The following is a 25529-nucleotide window of genomic DNA, read 5'->3' as shown; positions in this document are numbered from 1 at the left end:
GGCCCGCTTCACCCAAAATAGACCCGACCAACAAACCCGACCAGACCCGAACTAACCCGAAAATTTGAGAAACTCGAAATAAACCGACCCGAATTGGCCTACCCGTTAACAGATTTGTTAGGTCTATAGATTAATAAATCTCTCTTAAAACGGATATATCAACAGTTTTAAAATTAGAACGGGTCTGTAAATAAAAATGGTTATAAAAGCATGCTGACTAACCAAATAAGTTAGCCCATAAACTCATTGATTTTATGGCCTTTGTTGGACTCAAATACAATTGTTTCGAGATAGTTTCAAAGTTTATGGTTTTCACTTACCTCGTTTATTTGAAAGGCTGAAATAAATTGATCTTATTTAAGAGGATAAATTCAGTTCTCTTACCTTACTAAAAAAGGGAAAAAAAAAACAATTACTACTTACTATAATCAATGTATGAAATTCAATCGAAACTCAACAAAAAAAACACTTGATAATGGATGTCATTTCATGAATCGTGATTCATGAGTGTGTGTTGGTGTACTTGTGTATGCCAAAATAAACACAAAATGGATTGGCTAAATATAATAATCCACATATTCGCATACAAATTACAATCATTAATCAATGAATCATCATACATACATAGTTACATACTGTGCTCACTTCTAAATTGGTGGGTCCTTAGGTTCCCAGCTTGTGACGTGATTAGCCCGTCACAAGCAAAACGCTTTAATGCCACCACAAAATCTCATTGAAGACGGCGATATCCGTCACAAGCTTGTGACGGATACCGTTTCCTCTCACAAAATACCCATTTAGAGGTGAGTGGAAAGCACATGGGGGTGCCCCACCTTATCCTCTCTCTCTTTTTATGAGAGGTCTTCAACTTGTGACGTGATTAGCCCGTCACAAGCAAAACGCTTTGAATGCCACCCTTTGTATTATGTCCAATCCATACTGTATGCCTCATGGCCCAAGTTTGAGTGGAACATTTTAATTGGGCCAACTCATAGAGTTTCCATCAAGTCATGTCTCATATTTTCTAGTACGGAGTAATAATAGTTAAAAATTAAAATTTTAGTGAATTTTTTAAGGGTGTTAACTTCAAGTGTAAAAAAAAAAGCTTTGTAGGATTATATTTGGTCTTAAGCTATGTTTTTTAGACTCGAGCCTATTGCTTTTTAAAAAGGGTGATTCACCTAATGTTCTTGGTTGGCAGATTATCACGTATTATTTGGAGGTCTATCTAAAAGTAGAGGCTGCGGCCTGCGGTTTCCCCCGTCATCAACAATAAAAATTATATGTAGTATGTGTGATGATTCATTTGTTATTCTTATTAGCTTTAAAAGTAACTTTTGTGAACCAAAGTTGGCTGGTGTGAGTGGTAAGGGCTCTCATCTCTTAAACAAGTGGTCAGAGGTTCGATTCCTGACTCTTGCGAATGAAAAAGTCAAACTTGGGAGGGGTCAACCCATTAAATTGCCTTCAGTATCCCGAAGGAGATTGCCCCAGCTGTCGGTAGGGGATACTCCTGGTCAACACCAAAAAAAAAAAAGTAACTTTTGTGAACTTCAGCATTATGTAATTATTTTTAAAGTAGAGACTTCAAAATAATCTTCATTCACAACAACATAGGAGTAAAATTTTCTAGTAATTATTCGTGTTAATACATACACAACTAAGTAACTCGCCGTGCAAATCATTTGTTATTTGCATTGTAACTCGTTATGTACATTTGGTTATTTTGTTTTCGAGAACTCTACAATAATACATACATATAGCAATAAAATGATTTCTCAAAAGATTTATTATTTCAATTACATACAAATTTTGCAATTATATAATTTAATTAACAAACAAAAGTACTAATTAAGTGAGTTTCCAAGTCCTTGCAAAGCCAAGTGCCCACCACATGCAACACTAATATTATAATTTTCACTAAAAGTCCAACATGCCAGGAATTGTTTTCATGTAGAATTTGCAAAATATCCAACCAAATCCATTACAATCTAAATTGGGTAATTATTTATTTGTAATTAAACCACTTAGCATGTGGCCACTAAGGAGCATCTAAATTTATTAATTACTATTAAGTACTTTAATTTCCCACTATAAGTACATAATTTATAATTAAATTAATTAATTAATTTATACTATAATGTTGGCATCTGAAACAACAACCAAGATGCCAAAATTTGTAACCATGTTCCTGCCAAGGAGCTAATCTGTACTGTGGGCACATGATCCCAGGCATTAATTGCACTATATATATTAACAAGACTTAATTAATTTAGTCGTTATTGGGTGCAACCGTTGTATAATTAAGTGCAATGAAAAAATTAAAAGTGATCATTTTACGATAAATAATGTCCAGTTTACATTAAAAGTGATGAGGAAATGGTAAATTTTGAACTTAAATGATGACTTTTTTATCATAAAATGTTTTTAACTTTTTTATCGTCACACCATACAACAGTCGCATACTGTAATTTGCGTAATTATTTAATTTGAATGGTTAATAAAAAAGTATGGAAAAGGAATAAGTAGCCTGCAAATTGACGTATGATAAGATTATTAATTGAAGAAAACACGTACTATGTACTTTTTATCTGCATCTCTGACATAATCTACCTCGAGTTAAGCTAGATTAATCATGTTTTACTTTTGGATTAAGATATTACTCGTCTCTTTGGGTTGTGTTTTGTAGTAATTCATGCAATCATGCAACGAATGAATTGGATAGGCAGGTAAATTTTACAGATCAGATTCTTACGAGTAGCGATCTAGCCTTTTTTTTTTCGTCATCACAATCAATAATTTACGTTTATTTTATCTCGCAAGAGAGTAATAAAGACTAAATTATTAATTGTAGAATTAATATTACAACGTAAATTACTAACATAAATATGAATTTTTTTAATGAAAATGCAATATGTATATAATTAAGTTGTAAAGGAAAAATAATAATCCTTCCATCTCGATCATTTGTTTATCTTTGATTTTGGCACGAAGATTACAGAAAGAAGAGGGAGGGGTCAATTATTAGATGATAAGTGGACCAAATTGAGTATATATGAAAGATACAAACAATAAGTAAGACACCTCAAAAATGAAATAGGCAAACAAAATTCGAAACGGAGAGAGTAATATGTATATAATTAATTTATAAAACTTTCTACAAGAAGCAGGTCAAGCAATTAACATTCAACCGTTAATCTTGCTTATGATAGTATTAGTTTTAAAAATATTACCACTTGATGATAATAATTAATAATAGACAAACTTTTTGCTATTATTCAAATAATTATCTTTTTTTTTTTATATGATATCTATTTAAATTGTTGTACTATTTAAATGAATATTTTTGTCTTAAATAAGATTATTTGAAAATTGAAAATAAGTGTTAGAGAAAAGAAGGTTAGGATTAGGGATGACAATGGGTAGGATTTGGGTCGAGTCCGCCTAGACTCGGACCCGGACCCGAGATTTTCCTTTTGGATCCGTACCCGACCCAGACCCGCAAGGGTCTAAAATTTGAGGATCCATACCAAGACCCCATGGGTAACAGCTATAGGGTCTATAATATTTAAAAAAAATTCATACTACTTTAACATTGAGTTTATTAATCTCTTCTGTACACTACCAAATCCAATATACATATCAAAGAGATTAAGAAAGAATACCTAAATTCAGAAAGGTATGAATTCAGAAAAGTTGTGATTTTGATTATTATTTTTTTTTTTAATAAAGGGTCTAAAGGTCGGGTATGAGTCTCATAACTTAAACCCGGACTCGAAATATTTTCTTAAGACTCATACCCGTCCTATACCCATTGGATCTGAAAAAATGAGACTCATATCCGACCCATTAAGATCCAACCCTCAGGGTCTGGATCGGGTCTCCGACCGACTGCCATCCTAGTTAGGATGGATGGAGAAGTAAAATGCAAGATACATTTGATGAATAAAAAAGGCATAAAAAGGGAACCTTTCATTGTCAAAAAGAGAGACAGCCATACGTCCCTTTGGCGATAGTGACTATTTCCCACTCTCTTACTTTGTTTTCATTTCCCATCCTTCTTCTTGTCGTTTTCTTCATGGCCTTGGAATGTGTGCTTCATACTTGTGAGTGCACAATCCGGTCAAGCAATCAATTCCCGGTCGAGGCATTCGGGTCAGGTTTTTAGATCGGATCAGATATAAAGTGTAGATAAGTTTATAACGACTTTACTCTTGGCGAGGTTGAGGTCTGGTTAAAGGACAATTAAAAGAAATGATGCGATTAAATTACTTTTTTACGTTCTTTGTCATTTATCTTCTAAGAGGTTTTATACTTTAATCGAAAATGGAAATAGAGTACAAAAAGTGTAAATATTGGTTTTAGAAATAACCTTGTCAAGTTGTATATTCTTGGTCCTAGTCACTTTTTTTTTTAGTTTTTTTTTTTCTTATTTAAGTGTTTAAGCTTTTATTGCATTTGTCATTTGGCTTATAAGAATGTTTTTTTATACTTAATTCAAAAATGGAAAAAAGTACAAAAAGTGAAAATATTGATTTTAGAAAATAAATTTGTCCACTTGTATATCCCTATGTCCTAGTCACTTCTTTTAATTTTCTTATTTAAGTGTTTCAGCCTTATTACATTTCCATTTTCTTTCTAAAGAAAAATATACTCCAAATTACTTGCTCATATGCAGATTACATTTTCGTTTTCGCATTTCGTAAACCACAAATACATATTACTCTCTACGTTCAAAACAAACGTAAAGAATTGATTGGACGGTATATTTTATTTTACCCACTCAGGTAGATTTTGTTTAAATGTGATATGGGACCATAAAGTGAATGCCATGCAGTGATTGATGCAATCATAATCAGCTTTTGATCATTACCAACTTTTCTACTTTAAACCACTGTGCATGGTCAGTAGTGCTAAAAGTGTAACTTTATTTTTACATTTCTAACCTGCTTTTTCTTGTGTGGGTGCCATTTTGACTTACGCCCTCGAGGTTTCTAAAGTGTATGGTGTTATGACCATTTGTGTTTGAATGATGAAAATGTTTAAAAAAAATAATAATTTAACACGCATTTTTATTCAAAACTTCTTAAATTTGTTCAAATTACAAAACATATTTTGAAATTTGAATAAACGATCAAAGTTGTACGCGTAAAAAATTCACATAATATTCTCTTAAATGTGTATATATTGACGAAGAGTTTATCAATTTATGGAGATATGTAATCACTACTACAATGGTAGTCGTAATTAACTAGCAAATTTTTCTTAAAGCTTTACAAGTGATGAAATAAATCGTAATTCTTATGGTTGAGCCTCTTTTCTTGTGAAAAAACAGTTCTTCGATATAATTTTCGACAAAATTCTTATGTTGGGTTATTAGACGAGAGTCATTTAGACTCATGGATAATATTATTGTTGTTACTTTTTTCAGTTTTTTAAAAATTGGAAGACAAAAGTAATTGAGACTCAAAAACTGATTTCTTAAAGGTCATTTAGACCAAAGATTACAGTAGAAATTCTGACGACATTTGTCCTCTAACATGTGTAGAGACTTATCTTCTTTCAATTCATGATCTACAAAGATGGTTTGATCTGAAGCAAATGCTTATTTGATTCCGGTGTACCGAAAAACCCAAGCTGGGCAAAACCACCTTAATTTTGATCACTTGACATATTGATTTATACACCAAATATTAAAATCACAATTTGAGTTGAAAAAATTGGTACCATTATATAAAATTCCTTAACTTGATTCCTTCTGAGTTCATAAAACAAAATATTCGCTCTGACGAGAGGGGCCTAAACGCGAGGAAGCTCGCTCAATTGAAGTTATGTTGCTCAATCCAAGGCCAAAATCCAGTTTGATCATCAATGCCACAAAACATGTTGGTGAAGGTCTCTTCCTTGACGGGCGGTGGTTGTGGACTTTGGAAGAGTAATTGAGCCCCATGTGGCACATTAGGCCTCATGGTCATCGGCTGGAAGAAAGACCGTCCAGTGATGCTGGCAGTAGCGTTGTCTGTTGTGGTTGTCGGATGGGCTGAGAGATCCAAAGGACTGTCCACCGGAGTTCTTGAGATATCCAACTTAATCTCGGAGCTGTTGTCACTTCTATTGCTTGACGACCCTTCAGTTTCCTTGTTTAGATTGATCGACTCTGTTGGCTCCCTACATTTTAGTGCTATTATCTGCAAAAATAAACAAATTTAAAAACAAACACAAATTCTTGTTTAAGACGTCAATATCCGTAAAGTCGCAAGTGGAAGCATATTTGACTCATTTTCATCTTAAGACGGATAATGCTGTTTTAAGAGAAACTTACTGGCAAACAAATTATAGCCAACTTTTTTTGAATCAAAATCAAGCAACTATGATGTGACAATAAAAACAATCATCTAATGCGCCAAACTTTTGTTTAAAGTAGGCCATATACACAGTGTTTGTGCTGAAAATGTCCTAAAGACACAGCTTGAAAGAAACTTAAACAGAAAAGGATGTGAACTGACCATTTTACATCAGTAAATTTTCCGTTTTTATAAATTTTTAGAAAGAAAAACACCCTCTTCTTTTGTATATCTCAGAAAAGAACATGAATAATTAATCAGTTTAACCCTAAAAGGCAATATACAAAAAAAAAAGTGCCTCAGGAATAATCATGCATTTTATGAAAGAATTTTATGAAAGATGAAAAGGCAGCATAATTGCTCAAATTCCTTAAGAACACCCTTAAAAGTTTAACTCAAAATTCAGTTTCATTGTCGTTTTTCACATTATCCCAGTGTCTCAAAGGCTAACGCCTTTGGCAAGGTAGGGGGTCAGATGCACATAGACCTAACTTTGTGTTAAGAAACAGAAAGACGATATTTCCGAATCCTGAATTGATCTAGAATAGGGAAAATTGTCCAAGTTGCACTTAAGTACCTCAGCTTGGAGTTTCTGATTTTGGGATTGAAGGGCTTCATTATCAGCCTTAACAGCATCAAATTGTCTCTTAAGAACCTCATAATCTTTCTCTAATTGTTTTGTCTTCCACCTAGCTCTCCTGTTTTGGAACCAAATTGCTATTTGTCTAGGTTGTAAACCAAGTGCCTTAGCCAATTGCATTTTTCTCTCAGGTTCAAGTTTGTTCGCTAACTCGAAATTCTTCTCAAGGGTTTTCACTTGCTCCATGTTTAGTCTCCTCTTTTTCTCCCCTGCCCCTCCCAATTGCGACCCGTCATCTGATAGATCTTCATCTCCTCCATTATTGTTCCCATTTGTATCTTCACACATGTCAATCCCGGAAAATGACATCGATCGTTTTCCTAGCATCGGTGTCATTCCTGAGAGAGTAAATCATAGTTCAAGTTTGTGTTATGTTACTTAGACACTCCATAATTGAACTATTCAAAGTAAATCATGTAAAGAAACAAGTCAATGAATAATCAACTTCATGCTAGTATAATGACTATAATAACACCCAAGATTGAAGATCGCTCTATGTAAAACTCTTTCTTTACCGCTGCCAAAAAAAAAAAAGAATATACTCAAGTTTATTACATTACCCTACAATAATATGCATAAATTCCTTAAGAATACTAAAGTAAGTCCCATAATTCTTATTCTTGTTAAGTTTGACCGCATCATTCTTATACAACAACCTTTACACAATGCCTCAAGGCTCCCTCCCATGACGGAGGGATCAGGGAGTCCTGAATAATGAAAATTACGTCGAGAACTGCATCAACCAACTACTAGTTCACAATATAAGAGGGAAAAAAGAGTATATACCATGAAAGTCTTGGGGATTGCATGAAGGCATGAGTGAAGATAGAGAAGAAGGTGGATGATGGTCATTATCAGTAGGAGTTTGAAGCATGAAGTTTGCAGGGAAGAAAGACATCCCAGTACAAGTAGTACTCATGACCTTCCTAATGTAAACTAGTGAAGCTTCTTGCTAACCACCACCAACACTAATCTTAGAGGAACATTAAACCTGATCTGATCGACATGTCGAAATCGACTTAATTACAGCAAATATAGAGGGACTGACATAGAAAGGCGGCCCGGAGACTACAGGATTCTACAGTCAAGAGAATGAAACTTGGAAAGGGACTTCAATTTTGATGTTTTGAAAAAATTTATTACAAATAATTGAGGAGAGTACATACACATATATATAAACAAGAATTTTGTGATTGTAGATTGTGCACTGTTTGGTGTATGGTAGATTGTTTATATACCTTACTAGCTCTAAGAAAGGGTCCAAGATTTATTTTAAAGAGAATGGAAAGGGGTGGGGAAGGGAAGGAGAGGGAGAAGAATTGTTATCAATATTATGGAGCTTCATAGTAGAATCCTTTTTATATATAATAAGCTTTTGCTTTGGAAAAATAAGCTAAATTAATCAACATGTATATACATCATATGAATTTTACCGTCTCACTAAAATGTATTACGTCCATTCCACATGTATTGTCTTTATTTACTACTATGTATAAGATATGTATTGTTTATATATCAAAACAACTACGGAGTATTTTCATATCATTATTCCGAAATAGAAGGCCCTTCTGAATCAGATTCGACCCTACTTGAGCTTTGTCGAACCAAAAATTAGCTAACCCGAAATCAACCACACAAACCAGTCGACCGTATAATGACCCAATTGAAAAAAAAAAAATGAAATGATCTAACATGACACAACACGACTATTTTTAATTCAAACACTCTTTAGTAAACATTTTTTTTTATTTAAAACAAGCTTTTTTAATCAATCTACTACTTCAATTCGTAGTAATTAGCCTGTTTAATCGCCGACCTTAAAACGATTGATTCAAAGTGACCAGGAAAAAACATGATGAGAATGGCCGAATTCAAAGTAACTCACCCCCAAAATGAAATGCTAACAATTCATCCTGAGTAGATCTAAAACTCAATTCAATCCAAGATGTAACCAACCAAATTTACTCACTAACTTTTTCTTATACTACTATATTATCATTAAAAAATATATCAAAATAGATATCATCAGGTCATTCTAATGCAATAGAGTTATCATTTAACCATAACTTCACGAGTCTAGCAGATCAAAGTCAACTTTATTAGATGTACAAATCATCATTAATCTAATGTTAAGATCCGTCCTAAAAATGACAAATTAGTGCGCACAAAAACTGTCATTTTTAAGACACTCCTAGAAAGAAAAAATATAGCCACAATAAATTTGAAACAAGAGGACTAAAGAGTTCGCACTAATAGTAAAACTCGAAAAAAAAACAGCAATCACTCGATGTAACAAAAATAACATCCCGACATGTAGCAGTTTGTACATTTTCAAAACTTATCATAGCCAAAAGTCCAAAACACCCAATTTAATCAGAGCAACACGTGCATTAGATAGACTCCCTTATTCTACTGATGAGTAAATGCATATAGCATACTGTGTTTATTTAAAATTCACAAATTCTCATTGAAGACATGACATATCCGTCACAAGCTGAAGACGGATACCATTTTACCTTACAATGTACCCACTTTTTCTCTCTCTGCAACACTATTCATGTGGTCCCCTTTCTCCACTAACCCTTTTTGTTACCATTTTATCTCACAAAATATCCGTCACAAATGGTAACCCGTCACAAGGGAGACCAATTGTTTAAAATTTACTTCAACTCAACTAATACACAAATTCTTGTTAAGACGTCATTTAATATCCGTTTTAATTATAAAACGAATCTAAATAGGTATCATATGATAACGGTATTTGTCTTATTATCATTAAGTGGTACTAATATTTAGATACATTTACCATTGAAACGGAGATTGTCATCTTAAACAAGACTAACTACAACTTCTAAGCTTCAATTTGATCAATTCCATTCAATCCAGTAACATTAATATGACTGCATCAAAACTAACGTGCAGTTTGAGACTATTGATGTAGTATAAAATAATGATATGCGGATGACATTACATAGCATGAAAATATTATAGCAAGCATATTACAGAATATGGGCAAATGCATTTTTAACGTAGTCACTTTCTACATCCAATATAGCAGGCTAGCAGCAGTAAAGAACACCATTAATCAAGTAAATTAAAGCCCGCAAGTTGTGTAAAGTCAACAACTAGTATTAAAATTTTGTGAAATGGTTTAATTAATGAATAAATCTGTATAGATGGTTAGATGGATTCTTACTCCAGCCATGACCCATAGAAGCAAAGTCTATTTCAGCTTGTCTAGACAGTTGTCCAAAAATAAACAAGTAAATCTTAGATGAAAGAAGACAATTGTCATGCACATAAATGAATTCCATCTTGGTGTTAAAGGGAAGAGAATATGTGAAATGTTTCATTGAAAATTAGAAGTTGGTAAGTTTAATTTTACTCATAAAGCAAAACAACTTTTTTGAGTAATATTTTATCTTTCACAAACCGTTTATTTGATACCCTCGAGATATACAAATGCAACAAGCCTATAACCGCTGTGAATTACAACGGAGGGGTGATATTTACCATCAACCCAAAAAAGTGATGGTTTAAATAGCTTTATTCTCTGTAAATGAAAATTTGTGATACAGATGAATCTCTTTATTTGTGGACACAAATTTCATTGTAAGTCTTTGTTTTCCACCTCCACACTTCAATTTGACTACGTGGGGCTTGACCGACACAACATGACACTCGAACACTTCATTTTACACCAAAGAATTGAGATTGCCACGGAATACAAGCACATACGACACTTCAACACCATATTGTGTCCGTCTGTCCGACCCTTGTAGTCGAGTCCGAGTAACATAGGTTATAGGTGCAACTTGCAAGGTTGCTTAAACCCACCCGTCCTAATGTCCTATACACAATAAGGTGGGAGACCTTAAACACTTTGGTAAAGTTGTAGTATACTAAGCAAAGACCTAAAGAGGCATCTATACCAATATGAATTCTAATAAAGATGAAACAAATGTTATTGTCAATGCAAAGGATTACTTAAGAGAAAAAAGAAATGAGTTGGCTATAATTTGTTTTATAGTCTATAGGTTTTATTAAAATTTCATATGTAAGAAAGAGGGAAAGAAAGGGCAGGAATCTAGGGGATGAAGAGGTGGAGGGGTATGGGACCTAAGAAGGGGCAGAGTTTGCTACCTAACCCACCAACACGTAATGTGAACCAGGACGAACCTCCTTTCGCTCTCATCACCCATTTTATCCCTATTTCAGACCTCTATACCCTACTCTTCTGCATTTCTGATCAAATTTACAGGGTGAGAAAGTGAGAAAACTCAGATGAAGTTGAGGTCTCAATATATATGTTTCAGACCTTAGCTGTGTGTGTGTCATGTATATTGTTTTCATTACATTTTGTAAACGACATATTCATTGTTCCGATGCCACAATAAAAATCAGGCCCCATTGTCTAGGCTCGATTTTGTCCCGATCCGTAGTAAAAACTATTCCCTCTTAATCTGAGTGTTGTTTCCTTTCTTTTGGACACCAAAATTAAGAAAATGAATTTGGACCACACAAAACTTATCACAAAAAAAAGGGATACCAGCACCCGACTAACATGAAAAGGTAAAGAGGAATCAACACTCAATCAAACTAGGAGGAAGTATTAATTATGCAAATTTAAATGTTTTTAATGCACGATTGCACGGTTGTGAATGCTTGAAAGATCAACGTGAGTTTTCGGTTGTAATTTTTTAAGTCCGAAATGTAAGTATCAGTGTATCCAGCAAGTCTTATTATAGACGGGATATCCGTTTATAACGAGAGACGAGTCGGATCCTTCTCACAAAGAGGCAAGTGGGAGGCTAAATGGTAACCCACTTGTTTTTCCATTTGCCCTCCCACTTGCCTCTTTGTGAGAGGGATCCGACCCGTCTCTTACTATAGACGGATATGCCCGCCTATAATGAAAATTTGTGCAGTGTATCACCCCTTAAAGAGATTACCAACTAAGGTCGAAACATAATGGGGCGGTTACAAGTATGGAGGTCTATGTGTAGAATTTTCTGTATTAGTAAACATGAAATTGTGTGTTTGTTACCTTCAAACAACTTGTTATAGCTTGAATTAGGAATTGTTGACTTATGCTGTTCATCTATAATTGTGGTTTCATCCATTACATAGCTCGTTTCATAGATAGTTTTACTCTGCTTCTCCTGCCAAAACCAAATGTAATTCCCTATGCCAAAATTAAGGAGTTATCGTAACAACGACAATAACATTATCTAATGCCTTAATGGGTCTCGCAAATTGCAGGGTTGAGGGGATCTGATATGCAAATTTAGGAGTTATTATCTCTGAAAAAAAAGAAGAGGCTGACATATAGATAAGGGCCAATTAATGATGTTAATGTCAATATGAAGTTATGAACCCCTATCAAAACATAAGAGTAAGCAACTAGTGCAAAATATCTCAATCAAGCTTCTCACAACTCCACTAAAATCCCACATTACATGTACTTCTCAAAGACTCAAAAGTCATGTCACCCTTCTACGTGATACAGACATATTAATATTCAAGGCACGAGAACAAAATTACACTGAAAAAAAAAAGTTTCACATGTGAGCATATTTACCCGAGAAGACACATAAAAAAATAAAATCAATTACAAAGTACTTCCTTTGTAATAACAGGTTTGAATCATATCATAATGTTTTATACGGGGCTATATATCGATCTATTTATGGTCAAAGTTTTCAAACTACGACCTTCAAACGTTAAACTGGAGGCTACAAGGGAAGTAGATGTAAAATAAATAGCCATGGGTGTGTCACTACACAAATTCTCATTATAGACGGACACTATCCGTCTATACGTATAGACGGATACCATTTCCCCTCACAAAATACCCATTTGCCCTCACAAGACCTATTGGTGTCACTAATACTTATCACTCAAGAGATGTCCTACATTCCCGCCTATATAGCCTGAACACAATTACAATATGCCAATTATGTCCAATCATAAGCAAACTACGTGGTACTTGATTTCCCAATCATACTCGACTATATTAGTAAATAATGATGAATCAAACTTTTAAGCTAAAAAAGGTTCTCTCTAAATAATTTTCACCACTTTAAGCTTGTTTTTTTAACATGAGGATTTCCCGACTGTTATCTAGCACATAATAGGAAAACTCTTGGCTAGTGTACATAGCAATCTACACACCATATGAAAGATTCTTCGTACTTTTATATACTCCTAGCAAATACTTCTATTTACTTGTTGCGGAAATATATTATTTTCTCCGTATTTTTAGAATTTCGGAGCTATAAATTCATTATAGTCATAAATTACCCATCACTTGTCCAACTATATCATTATTACTTTGAACTTCAAGTATTTTTATTTTTGAGGTTCAGTCATGTCTTAAATCGTACTCCTATAATGTATTATGGAAGATATTTTCTAAGACGAAAGAGGAGTAACTACACACAATAATAGCCTACATATTACACGCCTTTTCATACTTTTATAACATTGTAGTAAATATACACAACAGCCTATAAAGCCCAGAAAAGGTTTTCATACTTTTATAGCAGTAAGACAAATGACCTTACAACAAAGTTTGGGCTTGATTGCCTCCCATTAGAATTATTTATCATTCACAAACTTTTTTTAACCGAGGACATTTTACCATTTTCTAAGACTGTAAATGATCTCACTCATAGAGTACTCGTAATCGATCGGTCAAAGCTCGACTCGAGTTCGATCAAACCGATCTCGAGTCGAGCTTCAACCAAATCCGAGCCGATTCCGCTCAACAAGGCTTAGATTGGAAGCTCCTTTGTAGTTTAAGTTATTTTTTCTAACTTACGAAAGAGGGAGTAATCAATACGAGTATTTGTTTTTAAAACTATATTTTGTATTAGTAAAATTTAAAAAAAGTGAAAACACAAAAATAATAATGACAATCCGCAAGCTCGAGCTTTTCCCGATGCAAATTCGAGCTTCAATTTTTTAGGCTCGACAAACTCGATGTTGAGCCCAAGGTCGAGTAATGACAATCCGAGCTCGTGCTCATATCAACTTGGTTACACCTCTAGTCCTCTATTCATTCTCTCTTTTGGGAATTGGGAGCAAACATTTATACAATTTATACAATTACTTCTTTTCTTTCACTTTCCCTCATGTTATGAACGATCATGACTTGACACAAATTTTGTTAAACAGAAGGCGCCCGAAGTAGTAGGAGGGAAACAAACGCTACACTGACCACAAGCTGATAGGACCCATAACAGCAATAATTAATGGTCCACCAAGCCCTAATACACCAAAAATAGCTAAACTAGTCCAAAGGTTTCAAGTTTTGAGCTGATGAATAAACAGTATAATGCCCCTTCATCCTTGATATGTGTCCATAATCAAGTGACTTGGTACCCTGAATCAGAGAGCGATTTGCCACTAGCTAATGGGTCCTATTACCTATATCATATCATCCTTAATTGATTTTTGGAATGCTTTAGATTTCTTAATTAATTGCAACTTAATGAACTTTGTTACTTTGGAATCATAGTATTAATGGATGCCTTACTGCTTAGTGGGTGTGGGTCTACATACCCTGCATCATTTGTTAGAAAGATAAACTAAAAGAAGAAAAATGAGGATTAACTAAAAGAAGAAAGACGTAGATAAACTACAAGTTTTGCGTGTATTTCATTCGCAGTTAGTCTGTCTTAGGATGACAGTATATGATATCTTAAGACGAAAATGGGTTAATTAAAGCTCCCGACAAACCTTTTATTAGTCCCTACGCATTTTCCTTTTGTTTCATCTACCATACCTGACTATTTAAGTTTACGACCGATATTGTCATATTAAACAAGAATTTGTGTTTAATTCGAGTCTAAGACATGACATGGTGATCCTAAATCATACAATAGTAAACCACAAATTCCCATTTGTCATATCCGTCGCAAGCTTGCAACGGATCAAATACTACCCACATGGGGAGATAAGACAAAAACAAAGTGTCTAGAGAGTAGTATTATGTTTTGTCATATTTACCCATGTGAGTAGTATTTGACCCGTCGCAAACTTGTAACGGATATGCTCGTCATAGGGGAGACTTGCTGATAGTAAACATGCAAATTGCACTCCATACAAATGTAAATCCTCCATGGATTAGTATACATGCAAATCAGGGTCCAAGATGATGGAAAGTGATTTAACTTGTGCATGTAAAATGCGACTTAAAGGGTGATTTAACTTATGGTTGTTAAATTGCGACTTAAGGTGCAAAATCAAGTAGACCACTAGAGCATCAGAAATTGAGAACTGTGACCAATGTAATCCAATTGAGAAAAGATTAAAATAGGGACCCTCTCAACACAATATTCTACTATTGTTAGGGAAGATGGTAGAGTAGTGGGCTCCTACATGTGAAAGAAAAATTAAAATCACCTAAAAATATGGATTTTTAAAAGGAAAATCAAGGCAAAGACAAAGCAAGTCTCAGTGCCATCACATGACTTTATTAGTTGGAAGTTGAAGGATACCCCATTGGAATTGGGTGGATCCATGTTCTTGAATCCCCCTATTGGAGGTCACCCCTATCTCCCGATATTTTTTAAAATGAAATTCGGTTTAAATCCGATAAATACATCGTTATTTGACTTACCTCAAAATCAGCCTATTTTCTAATATGTTCTTTCAAAAATATTGGGGTTAAGATAACGAGCAGAGTCATAATCGAAAGTAATACAACTTTGAAATAAGACCACGAAAACAATAGAAACTTTTTTTTTTTTTTTTACAAAATGACCAGTATGAATATGAGGTGTTACAACTTAGATTAATTATCATTGTTTTAAGTAATTTATATTTAATTAAAAAGAAATTCACTAATCGAATAATATAAAAAAAGGGAACTGAATCTTCCCATTCACATGGCTCCCTGTTTCTCCCTGTTTCTGGTGTGCTCAGTTTGCACTGATCCCCATGTGCCCTATTCCCATATCGTCATCCTCTTCCTTCAGATAGTGATTCGTCAACCACTAGTTTATACTAATATAACACCATTACTTCTCTCCCTTTCCATATCTTTCTTCAATTTTTCTAAAATATAGTTTTATGTTTGTTTGTTTGTTCTTTTGTCCTTTAATTAATACAAGAGGTGGCCAATGTTTGAGGGAGCAATTAATCTTTCTTAAGACGCTCATATCCGTCTTAATTGTAAAATGGGTCAAATACTACCCCCTACAAATAGATGGGATAAGAGTTTGTCATTCCCAAGCCATTCTGTTTTTCGTCCCATTTATCTATTTGACTTGTTTCTTGTTTAAGACGTATATGTCCGTCTTAATCAAGAATGAGGGAGAAAAGCATAGGAAGGCCAGAGATAAGTCATAAGTGTGGTTGGAGGTTACATCTTTTTCCTGTTAAAAGAAGAAATTATGACAATACTTCTATCTTCCAACTTTGAGCTAGTGACATTTGTAGGATAACAAGCACTTTTAAGTAGTTTTACACTTTTACCCAAGCTCCAAATATCTACAGTAAACACTTTGCTAGCAATTGATTGACTGGGCGTACTTCTGCGCCTTCATTTCAGAAATTTTTGCACATTTAAGAATGACAAAGAGGTTAAGATAAGAAACTTACCCTGCAGCCTAATTACACCGGAATTGACCTTATTCAAACCCAACTGAAACCAAATAAACCGAAATAACTAATTTAAGCGAGAAAAAAACTTAAAAATGGCGACACAAAATGACCTGCCCATAACCCAGATCTAACTGACCCGAGCTGAAACCAACCAACCCAAAATAACATGACCAAAATCAACGGTTTGCCAGGTCTATGAATCTGATTCACAGTAAACGTGTATTGTGTAACTAGTAATCCCAATAGGCCTATATTCATGTAAAACTGAACCAACATTTTATATCCTGAAAGCGACTATAATTTCAATATATTTTCTGATTCTACCAAGTGTTCCCAAGTAACTCAAGTTACTCACCTTCTCGTCAAAAAAAAAAAAAAATCACCTTTTTAAGGTTAACAAGGTAAATGGGTTGTTCAATTCAACAATCAGTCTCGACTAGATTGAGCTGATTTCCCTAGTGTAGCAAACTGTTCAGTGCAAGAATTCTCAAGATAAGGATACGGCAACCATCAAACTGATCCTCAGACATGTTGCAATGCAGTCCTTCCATGTCCTTTACGATTTAGACAACTGATGAGTCATATATACATACATCAAAGATTTACATTACATTTGAGAAGTACAGAGTGATTTATTACCCTATGATGTGAGTTTAAGAGCATTCTCAACCACCAAGAAAAGTTTCATGTTCCTTGAGAGAGACTCTCAACAGTCATCAAAGAAATGTTAACTTTCGGCTCTAGAAAAATCTCTTAAGCTCCACATAAGATTAGTGTGTCTCAAGACTGCTGATAAAAGATGTCAAATCTCATTTTATTAGCATATTTCTGTTGGTGGTAAAGATGACTACTTTAGAAAGTTGTTTAAATTTTCATTACAAAAAATAATTAAAAACCTTACAACAAGGAGTAACCCATGATTTATTTCTTAAATTATTGCGACTAAAAGGTTACATTTTCTTTTCGAAAAATTATTAAAAGCTCATATTTACAATTCTAGATTTCTAGTTATAGTGCCTACAATCTTTTGATCAAGTACTCCGTATATGGCAAAAACCTTAATGGGTTATCCTATGCATGTAATTTAGAGAATACTAACACCCTCCCTCACCCTTTCTAAATGACAGACCTAATCGTGACATGGAGAGATACTACTTATGTTCCTCGGACTCTTCAATATTACCTTACATACCCGTGTCGGACAACAGACACTCGGACATGGATAGGACACTCAGACATTTCATTTTTGTTTTCCATAAAATAGCCGAATCCAACATTTGGACACGCACCCGTATCAGTTACTTCTAACCGAGTCCAGGCAGCATAGGATACTACACAAAAGATAGGTAATTTCATGTCAAATCCTTGTGAACGATTGTCCTTGATTCGTAGGACTGAAGTTAGGACACCCTCTCGTTGGTAAAGGATTCATCGCTCATATGTTACTCGGGTATCACAGTTTTCAGTTGTCAGAAAAACATGGTGTAGTCATGTCAAAGGCAGCTTTCATCATTTTCTCCTTCAAAGGAACGCAACACATAGTACATGGGGAATTCTAAGGGTACATGGGACAGAAAAGGTACTTGATTCATCACCAGTTCATGACCCAAGTGTTTGAAATATACTTACAACCCAATAATTCCATGGTTTTCAGCTACTCAAAGACTAAAAATCTAAAATAAAAATAACGGTCGACCTGGTTCTTGAGTATTCCACAGCCACCAAAAACTTCGCCTATGTAAAATTATCCCTTGATCAACTTGAACAACCAGAAGAGGCAACTAGAAGCCCTCCGTCCTCGCCACAACTTTACCACTGTCATGCACTTGCAGGGGCGCACCCTCAATTCTTTTTTTTTATGTTGATCGAAATGCTTAGAAAGGAGTTATACAATTTGTTTGTCATAAAAGCAACAATGCTGAGCGTGTTTCAGTGGTTTGCACTAAGAGCTTTCAGCAGGACGGCAGGGGTTCGAGCCTTCATAGTGTCATTTTTCATTAATTTTTTTCGCATCCCTCCTTTCCTTTTCTAGTTCAATTACTCCAAAGTCCAAATTTTATTAAATTGAAAAATACACCTACTTATGCGTTGAAGACTTACTATTTTTGTAATCTAAATTCTTAATTATAAATTCTCCTTGATAAATTTCATCTATCATTATTTTTGGTTTAATTCTTAGTTGTGAATGTAATGATTCCGTACTTGTTAATTTAACTTCTATCCCCAACAATTTAAACCGTAGTTTGGAAATTGACATTTCTAAAACCCTAATTTCATACTCCTTACGTCCCCCATTCTCCCCATTCATTTGTTTACCGTTTTTTATGTTTTGTGAGGGTGTTTTAATTAAAGGTAAATAAATGATTGAGATGAAGGGAGTATTATTGTCCTAATTCAAATAAGTTATATATGTTATGTTTCATTTGAAATTGAAGAAGAAATACAAAAGTTTAGAGTTATTCGAGATCAACAAAAGTTAATATGATATTTACTATCACTTTCTTCCCTAAAAACGACTGAAATTTATTAAGCTTATTTCAAAGCAATTAAAATTTGGATCAACTGTAAGGACTAAGGAGGTTTCTTTGAATTTTACTTTCTATTCTACTATTCAAATCAAATTTCCGTTGCCTAAATTTTATTTGCGTTGATCGACTCTACTGAAAAGTGCACCCCCTGGTTTTGAGCTTTGGGTCCGCCACTGTGCACTTGTATAAATCACCGGTCACAACAGTGGAAAAAAATAAAAAATGTCCAATCTGGGATGTCTATAGATACGTGAAAAAACTTCACTGGGGAGTATAAACTAGATTATATCATATTTGCACTGAAAACATTGGAAAAAGATAGACTTCATTCAAAGAAATTGCTAGAATTTGTAAACTTCTTATATTTTAACAATATTTTAGTGAGTTTAAACTGTCGACTCATATAGACTACTCTGTATTTCGTGTGTTTCATATGTGTTGGTCATGTTAATATGTGATGTTAACTTTTAGATAAATCTGCGTTCTATATATTGTCAAGCAGATTCATTATCTCATCAATTACCCCAGTCCACCACCATTACATCAAAGCTCGCCTCTCCTTACTACTAATCCACAACACAAACAAAGGTTCAACTCTTGCCTTAACTTTCTCAAAACGAAGATTTTTTGCCACTAAGTGGATGCTTATGATGATGGTGCTAGTATTTGCTTGTTAGGCTAGCTAACATAATAGGAGAAGTAAAATAATAACAGCTTGTCAGCTTATATCAGGCTTGCAAATGAAGCAAAATACTGCACAACTTTAACTTTTAAGACTCGACGAATGTTAAGATTTTGGCAGCTGTCTGAAATGGGGTAACACTTGCCACTACTCCTCCCAATATCCCATTACCTTCGCTCCTCAACTTAAATCAAAACAAGGGCTAAGAATTCTAATTTTCTTAGTCCAATGACATATATTAGTAATCGTAGTTGACTCATAGTCTCATATGCAGAGTAACATGCATGCATTCAGTCAATTCAAAAGTCTGATCAAACTACAATTCGGCTTTGGATGTCCTGGGGCAAAAATTTTAATCTTGGAAACCGATTAATTTTATCCAAAGGTGTTTTATCTACGCCAAAGGGTGTAATGCAGCAAATAGTAAACAGGAACTGAATGAAAGCAGTATTCACCTACATATGTAGAATGACACAAGCAGCTACTACAGTTTGGTCAATGATGCAAAACAAAATAAACAAGAGATTAGATTAGTGAAATACCTTGCCACCACGTTCATCAAAGAGCGCCTTTCCCATGGATGCATATTTTCTAGGGAGTCGCACTGAGAGCATTCTAGCTTAAGAATATCTCCGGCAGCCACAGAGCGTCGAGGGTCAGATGTGGCAGGATAGTAAATCACCCAATAGGCATACAAGTCCACCGAAAACTTCCAAAAATGAAAGGCAGTCTAAGTGTTCAAATGACACCATCTGCATATAATAATGGACATCGTCGTTAACAAAGGGAACATTGAGAAGAGGAGAATCAACTGTAGCTTCTAAGTACATCTTAAAAACTAATAAGCCTGTAACAGTCGTAGAACTCCACAAGCATCACTAGATATCTCCATTAGAAGAGTTAAGGGATTCAGAAATTCAGTTGTATATAGAAATTACGGAAGGAGAGTTGAGGTGAAGACTTGAGAATTTAGCAAATGACCTTTTCAATTTTTTCGTTGCGAAAGAACAGTACGAAATAAAATCGGAAAATAAAAGAGGGGTTCCTTTAAGTTTAACAGTTGAAAAGAAATTCCCGATATTTTGGAACGCCCCTATTATAAACTCAGTTTTGAGAACCCAAAATTCTCTAATGTAAAAAAAATGCTTACATGTGCCAAATCCCACTAGCATCAGCTGAGAACAGGAAGATATTGCAAACGGTCATCACGAGAAAATACAGCATTTGTAGCATGTTCAGTTGATCAGGTCCTGGATTCAAACACTAATGAACATTAGTAAAAGCTCTATGGTATGAATAATACAAAAGCTGACTATTTAGTTACAAAACGGATAAGAACAGCAAACATAATGAGGTACTTACTAAATCAGCCAAAAGAGATCAAACTAGATCCTGCAGGAACAAACATTTGCATTACTCCCCCCACACCATCAGAGCCAAATAGCTACGGAGTATAAAATATGAATCATAGTTGAAGGATTGGACTAAATCTCTCGCCTGAGAGCTAAAAAGAAAGCAGCTCTCGAACCTTTTAAACCTGTAGTTAATAAAAGTAAGTGAATGCATGATTAAAACCTAAGACAAATAAACAGAAAGTAAAAGAAACATCACTATAGCCTCCATGCTCTTACATCTATAGACATCATGAGATATCCTGCCAGAATAAAAGGACGTATTGTGCCATATCTTTTTTTTGTTGGAATCTTGTGCCATATCTTGAAGTGCATTTCTCCACTCCAAATCCTACACATGGTTTAACACAGTGACGTTAAAATTTTGCAGCAGAGTTTTATTAAGTTGATCCTATTATGCAAGACAGCGAAGAATTTTAACATGACTTCCTAGTTGCTAAAAGATCTGTGATATGCCCACAAAGCCAAATAATGAAGAAAATGTTTGTCTGATTTCCAGTGTCTACGATTCTCAAGCGAAAACAGGCAAAGTTAGGCTACAAATGTCAACCTAAATTGCTAACAGGAATTCAAATGTAAGAAAATAGTCCTGACAAGACAGATAAATTCCAACAACAGACTCTGTTTCAATTAAAATACATCCTCCGCCCCATGTATATTGACCCCGTTTCACTTTGGAGGTCAACAATATCACTTTGATTGATTAACTACATGTTTTGAAAAAAGAAAATACAAAAGTACGTGTTATGAATTATGATAATCAAACATTTATAAAAGAAATCCGGACTTCGATTTTAAAACCTATAAGTTTACTTGGCTTTCGTATTATGTTTCACTCTCCTTTTGTTTTTCACTTTTTCTTTTCTATTTTTTTCGCATTTTTGAGACGTGCGTTCGCCCATGGATGGTTCTAAAGGATGATTCATGTCAGCCGACCCCAAATCATTTTGGGATTAAGGCTCTGATGATGTTGGTGGTGGTGGTTATGATAATCAAACATGAAAACCTGTCACATTGCGTCTCACGATAAATTTGGAAAAAGTTAATACACAGGTTTGACATAGGTGAACTGGTGAACCACTAAAGTCAAATACGGAGAAGAAATTTGGGATGGAGGACGGAGGTAGTAATAAGTATGGGATGAAAAAAGAGGTAATTAAGAAAGAATAACATTAGTGATGCATAGTATAACACTATAACTTCTATACTGACCAACCAATTTCTTGAGTGTGGCACAAACACAGGCCATTTTTTGGCCATTAGCATAAATTTTGAACTTTAAATATGTGCACATTTTTTTATTCAACCTCAATTATAGCAATACATCAATGGACCATAATAAAATTGATACCAAGCCAATATGATATATGACTAATATACATTTACGGGAATTTCAATAACCTCAACCAATGCATTTCCTAGTAATGCCATACAATAAACAAGACCATTCATCCTTGTAAATGCAGACTAACTCCACCTGAATTACTAACTAATAACTAGAGGTGGCTGACTGACCGGTGGTTTGAAGCATGGGACATTAGGACGTGAAAATACTGACCACAGCTTAAGTATATAACCACCAGACTTCAGAATAGCCCACAACATGAATTGCGACCTAAAAAAATAATGATAGAACATCAGTTGTGCTGTGGAGTAGTCCAGCAAAAGACGAACCATTCAAGTTCCCAACTATTCGTAAGGCCAAGGTATAGTAGTAGCATTACTTTAAGGATTTTAGAAAGAACTTCATGTCTGCACTGCTGTCAGTGATTTAATTCCAATCTAATAAGGTCCTCAAGCAGGCAAATTCACTTACCCTCGTAGAAACTAGAAGCTAACATTACAGAAATCCTAAGTTGAAATGAAGCATCATGTATCAAGTGAATTTGGAAGATTCACACTGAGGCAAGATGGAGTACATGATGAGATACCTCCTAAAGGACACCTCTATAAAGCAATGTCAATCTAGTCCCCATGATCCTCAGTTATCAAGGAAGATAATGGATTTCCATAATGAAATGGTTATAAGGTAGATAAGCTCAAAGTTTTGTATGTACAAAGAATGAGAGTTATACACTCATACCAGTGATGCTACATATCAGTATCTCAGGCTAAAACAGAGACCTCCGGAGATATAGCATTCATAGGGAGGGAATAGCTTATCCAAGACATTACGGTTATACCAAAAGACCAGGCTTGCAGCTATTGACAATCTCTAACACAGTGGTAAGCAGGTGTAGTCTCTGATAGAACCATCACGAGATGCATGCCTATCTATTTTACAATGGCGTCACAAAAAGTATTTTTGGCAAAGATTGTTTTATGAGGCAGGTATAATCATTGCAGCGAGGGGTGCATTGGCTAGAGAGATTGGGGGGGAGAACTAGGCTGTACAGACCTGCCGTGGCTGCAACATACGTTGGTTCGCCGGAACAAAATAAAAGGATTTTTGCTGGGAAAAGCAGAAGAGTGGATTAGTGGAACCTGTGGGCTGATGGAAAGCCAAATTCAATTGTACTATACTCCTATCTTAGTTTTAAAAAGCGCGAGGCCAACTGAGGCAAGGATGGTCTAAGAGTCTAAGGCCAAAGAGCAAGGTACGAGGCAAAGGCGTGCGCCTCATAGACACGAAGCACAGTGTGCAATATTTCCCTTTTTGGATTTAAAAACGGTTAACATGTGTGCCTTATAGACACGAAACACAATTGCATAATGGTGTCCCGTTGACTGCGCCTTGTCTATTAGGTGCACTTAAGATGCAGCAAGGCGTTTTGGCTAGTGCCTATCTGAGCCTTGGCTTATGCACAAGCCACAACAACCAAGGCGCATTTTTGTAAACTAAGATTATTATGATTTACAGATTTAGCTAATTTGTAGTAGTACATGTTATCAGTTAAAACCTGAAATTGTATTCATAATTGAATACACAATTGAGAGGAAAATGACGCTTAATTAAGCCAAATAACTCCTTCAGCTACCACTAATCGACCTACCATGGCTACCAATAGTCCATGCGAATCTAAAATTCTAAACTAAGTGACAATACCTAAAACATACAATTACACACCCTTAAATAGGTCATGCACCCACTATATGCAAACAATAACATTATATAATCTACTACAAATTCTAAAGTTAAAGTCAGGGTTGTTCTTTCAGCTTTCTGAAATTAGCAACACAATGCAAAATCACATTAGTCCTACCTAATCCTAATCTAACACGAAACAATATCGACAACAATCCATCATATAACTTCTACTTTGACTGCCTAAACTTGCAATCACATAACGCATATAATAGAGGTTCCGAATTCTCTAATGGCATCATTTCATCCAAATATTCCTTCGCTTATCATAAATTAATCTGCACATTGCGAAATGACACACGAAATTCAAACCCTACAACAAATCATAAATTCTTTCAAATTTGCTTAGCTTCCCCAGAATTCATTCGAACAATCACAAATCCAACGACAAAACCACAACAACTCAATTTCAAATCAAAAGAACGAATCAATACATACATTCAATCAATTCAATCGAGATTCGCAATCAAAATAACAAAATTATATCAATTGCAACTTAAATTCAAATTTCAAAAGAGAGAAAATAAAATAACCTGAATGTAATGATTACGATCGTCGCCGGCGTGTGAAACCCTAGAATTCGAATGAGATTCGTCGTCGAACTTCTCCCGCATCACTAAATTCTCTGGACTCGGTACCGGTTGACTCAGCGAGCGAATTTAGGGTTCGTCAATTTTTAGGCGCAAAGGGAATGTTTTGTGATTTGATTGTGTGATAGACACGGAAAAGATTGGCGGCAAATAAGATTTGCGAGTTTGTCCACCCCTAAATATTTCGCAAATTCTTGTTTTAGACGGCCACTCTTGGTGTTAAAAACTTTATGATTAAACGTAATTACAACCGTATAAGTGTGCAGTCAATATTATCGCTTATTGTAATTTACTTTTAATATTGATCATATTTGACTGTAAAATGGTTACAGAGTTTCGTCTCATTACTTCAGACTAAAATGACCCGTCTGAAACAAGACTAACTGTAAATTATTTTCTACACGTAAGATTCACGAAATAATTTTTTTTCACATAAATTAGTTACGTGTAATTTACTCCCTCCTATTCACCATTTTTTTTCCCTTTCCTTTTTGCACAATAAATAAAAAATTGAATTTGTACCACACAAAACACACTACTTCACATGCTATTGAATGAGACGGTCTCTTAATAAGCTTTATTGAGAGACCATTGTACAATTTTAAGAAAAAGTGGTACTAAAGGTAATAAAATAGG

At 34.8% G+C, this 25529-nt stretch overlaps 1 protein-coding gene and 1 long non-coding RNA gene across 9 annotated transcripts; both read right to left on the bottom strand.

The window, feature by feature from the left end:
• Window positions 1-5586: 5586 nt before the first annotated feature.
• On the bottom strand, window positions 5587-8366 carry LOC141644165 (homeobox-leucine zipper protein ATHB-13). Its single transcript, XM_074453636.1, has 3 exons — window positions 7771-8366; window positions 6922-7322; window positions 5587-6188 (listed from the first exon to the last, which is right to left on the bottom strand). The coding sequence occupies exons 1-3, from the start codon at window positions 7901-7903 to the stop codon at window positions 5820-5822; spliced, it is 903 nt and encodes a 300-aa protein (XP_074309737.1). The 5' UTR covers window positions 7904-8366; the 3' UTR covers window positions 5587-5819.
• A 3531-nt stretch (window positions 8367-11897) lies between these two features.
• LOC141644164 (uncharacterized) lies at window positions 11898-25123 on the bottom strand. Of its 8 annotated transcripts, none has more exons than XR_012543918.1 (7): window positions 24837-25109; window positions 22734-22833; window positions 21438-21549; window positions 21169-21343; window positions 20957-21056; window positions 20349-20558; window positions 11898-12169 (listed from the first exon to the last, which is right to left on the bottom strand). It is a non-coding gene; the product is annotated as an uncharacterized LOC141644164 (long non-coding RNA). The 8 variants fall into 8 exon arrangements; XR_012543919.1 differs by having other exon boundaries at window positions 22777-22833; XR_012543914.1 differs by lacking the exon at window positions 22734-22833 and having other exon boundaries at window positions 24837-25108.
• Window positions 25124-25529: the final 406 nt, after the last annotated feature.

This window comes from Silene latifolia, chromosome 2, assembly GCF_048544455.1.
Source record: "Silene latifolia isolate original U9 population chromosome 2, ASM4854445v1, whole genome shotgun sequence".
Lineage (NCBI taxonomy): Eukaryota > Viridiplantae > Streptophyta > Magnoliopsida > Caryophyllales > Caryophyllaceae > Silene > Silene latifolia.
The sequence above is the reverse complement of the archived record's forward strand: the minus strand, read 5'-3'. Positions and strand labels throughout refer to the sequence as shown.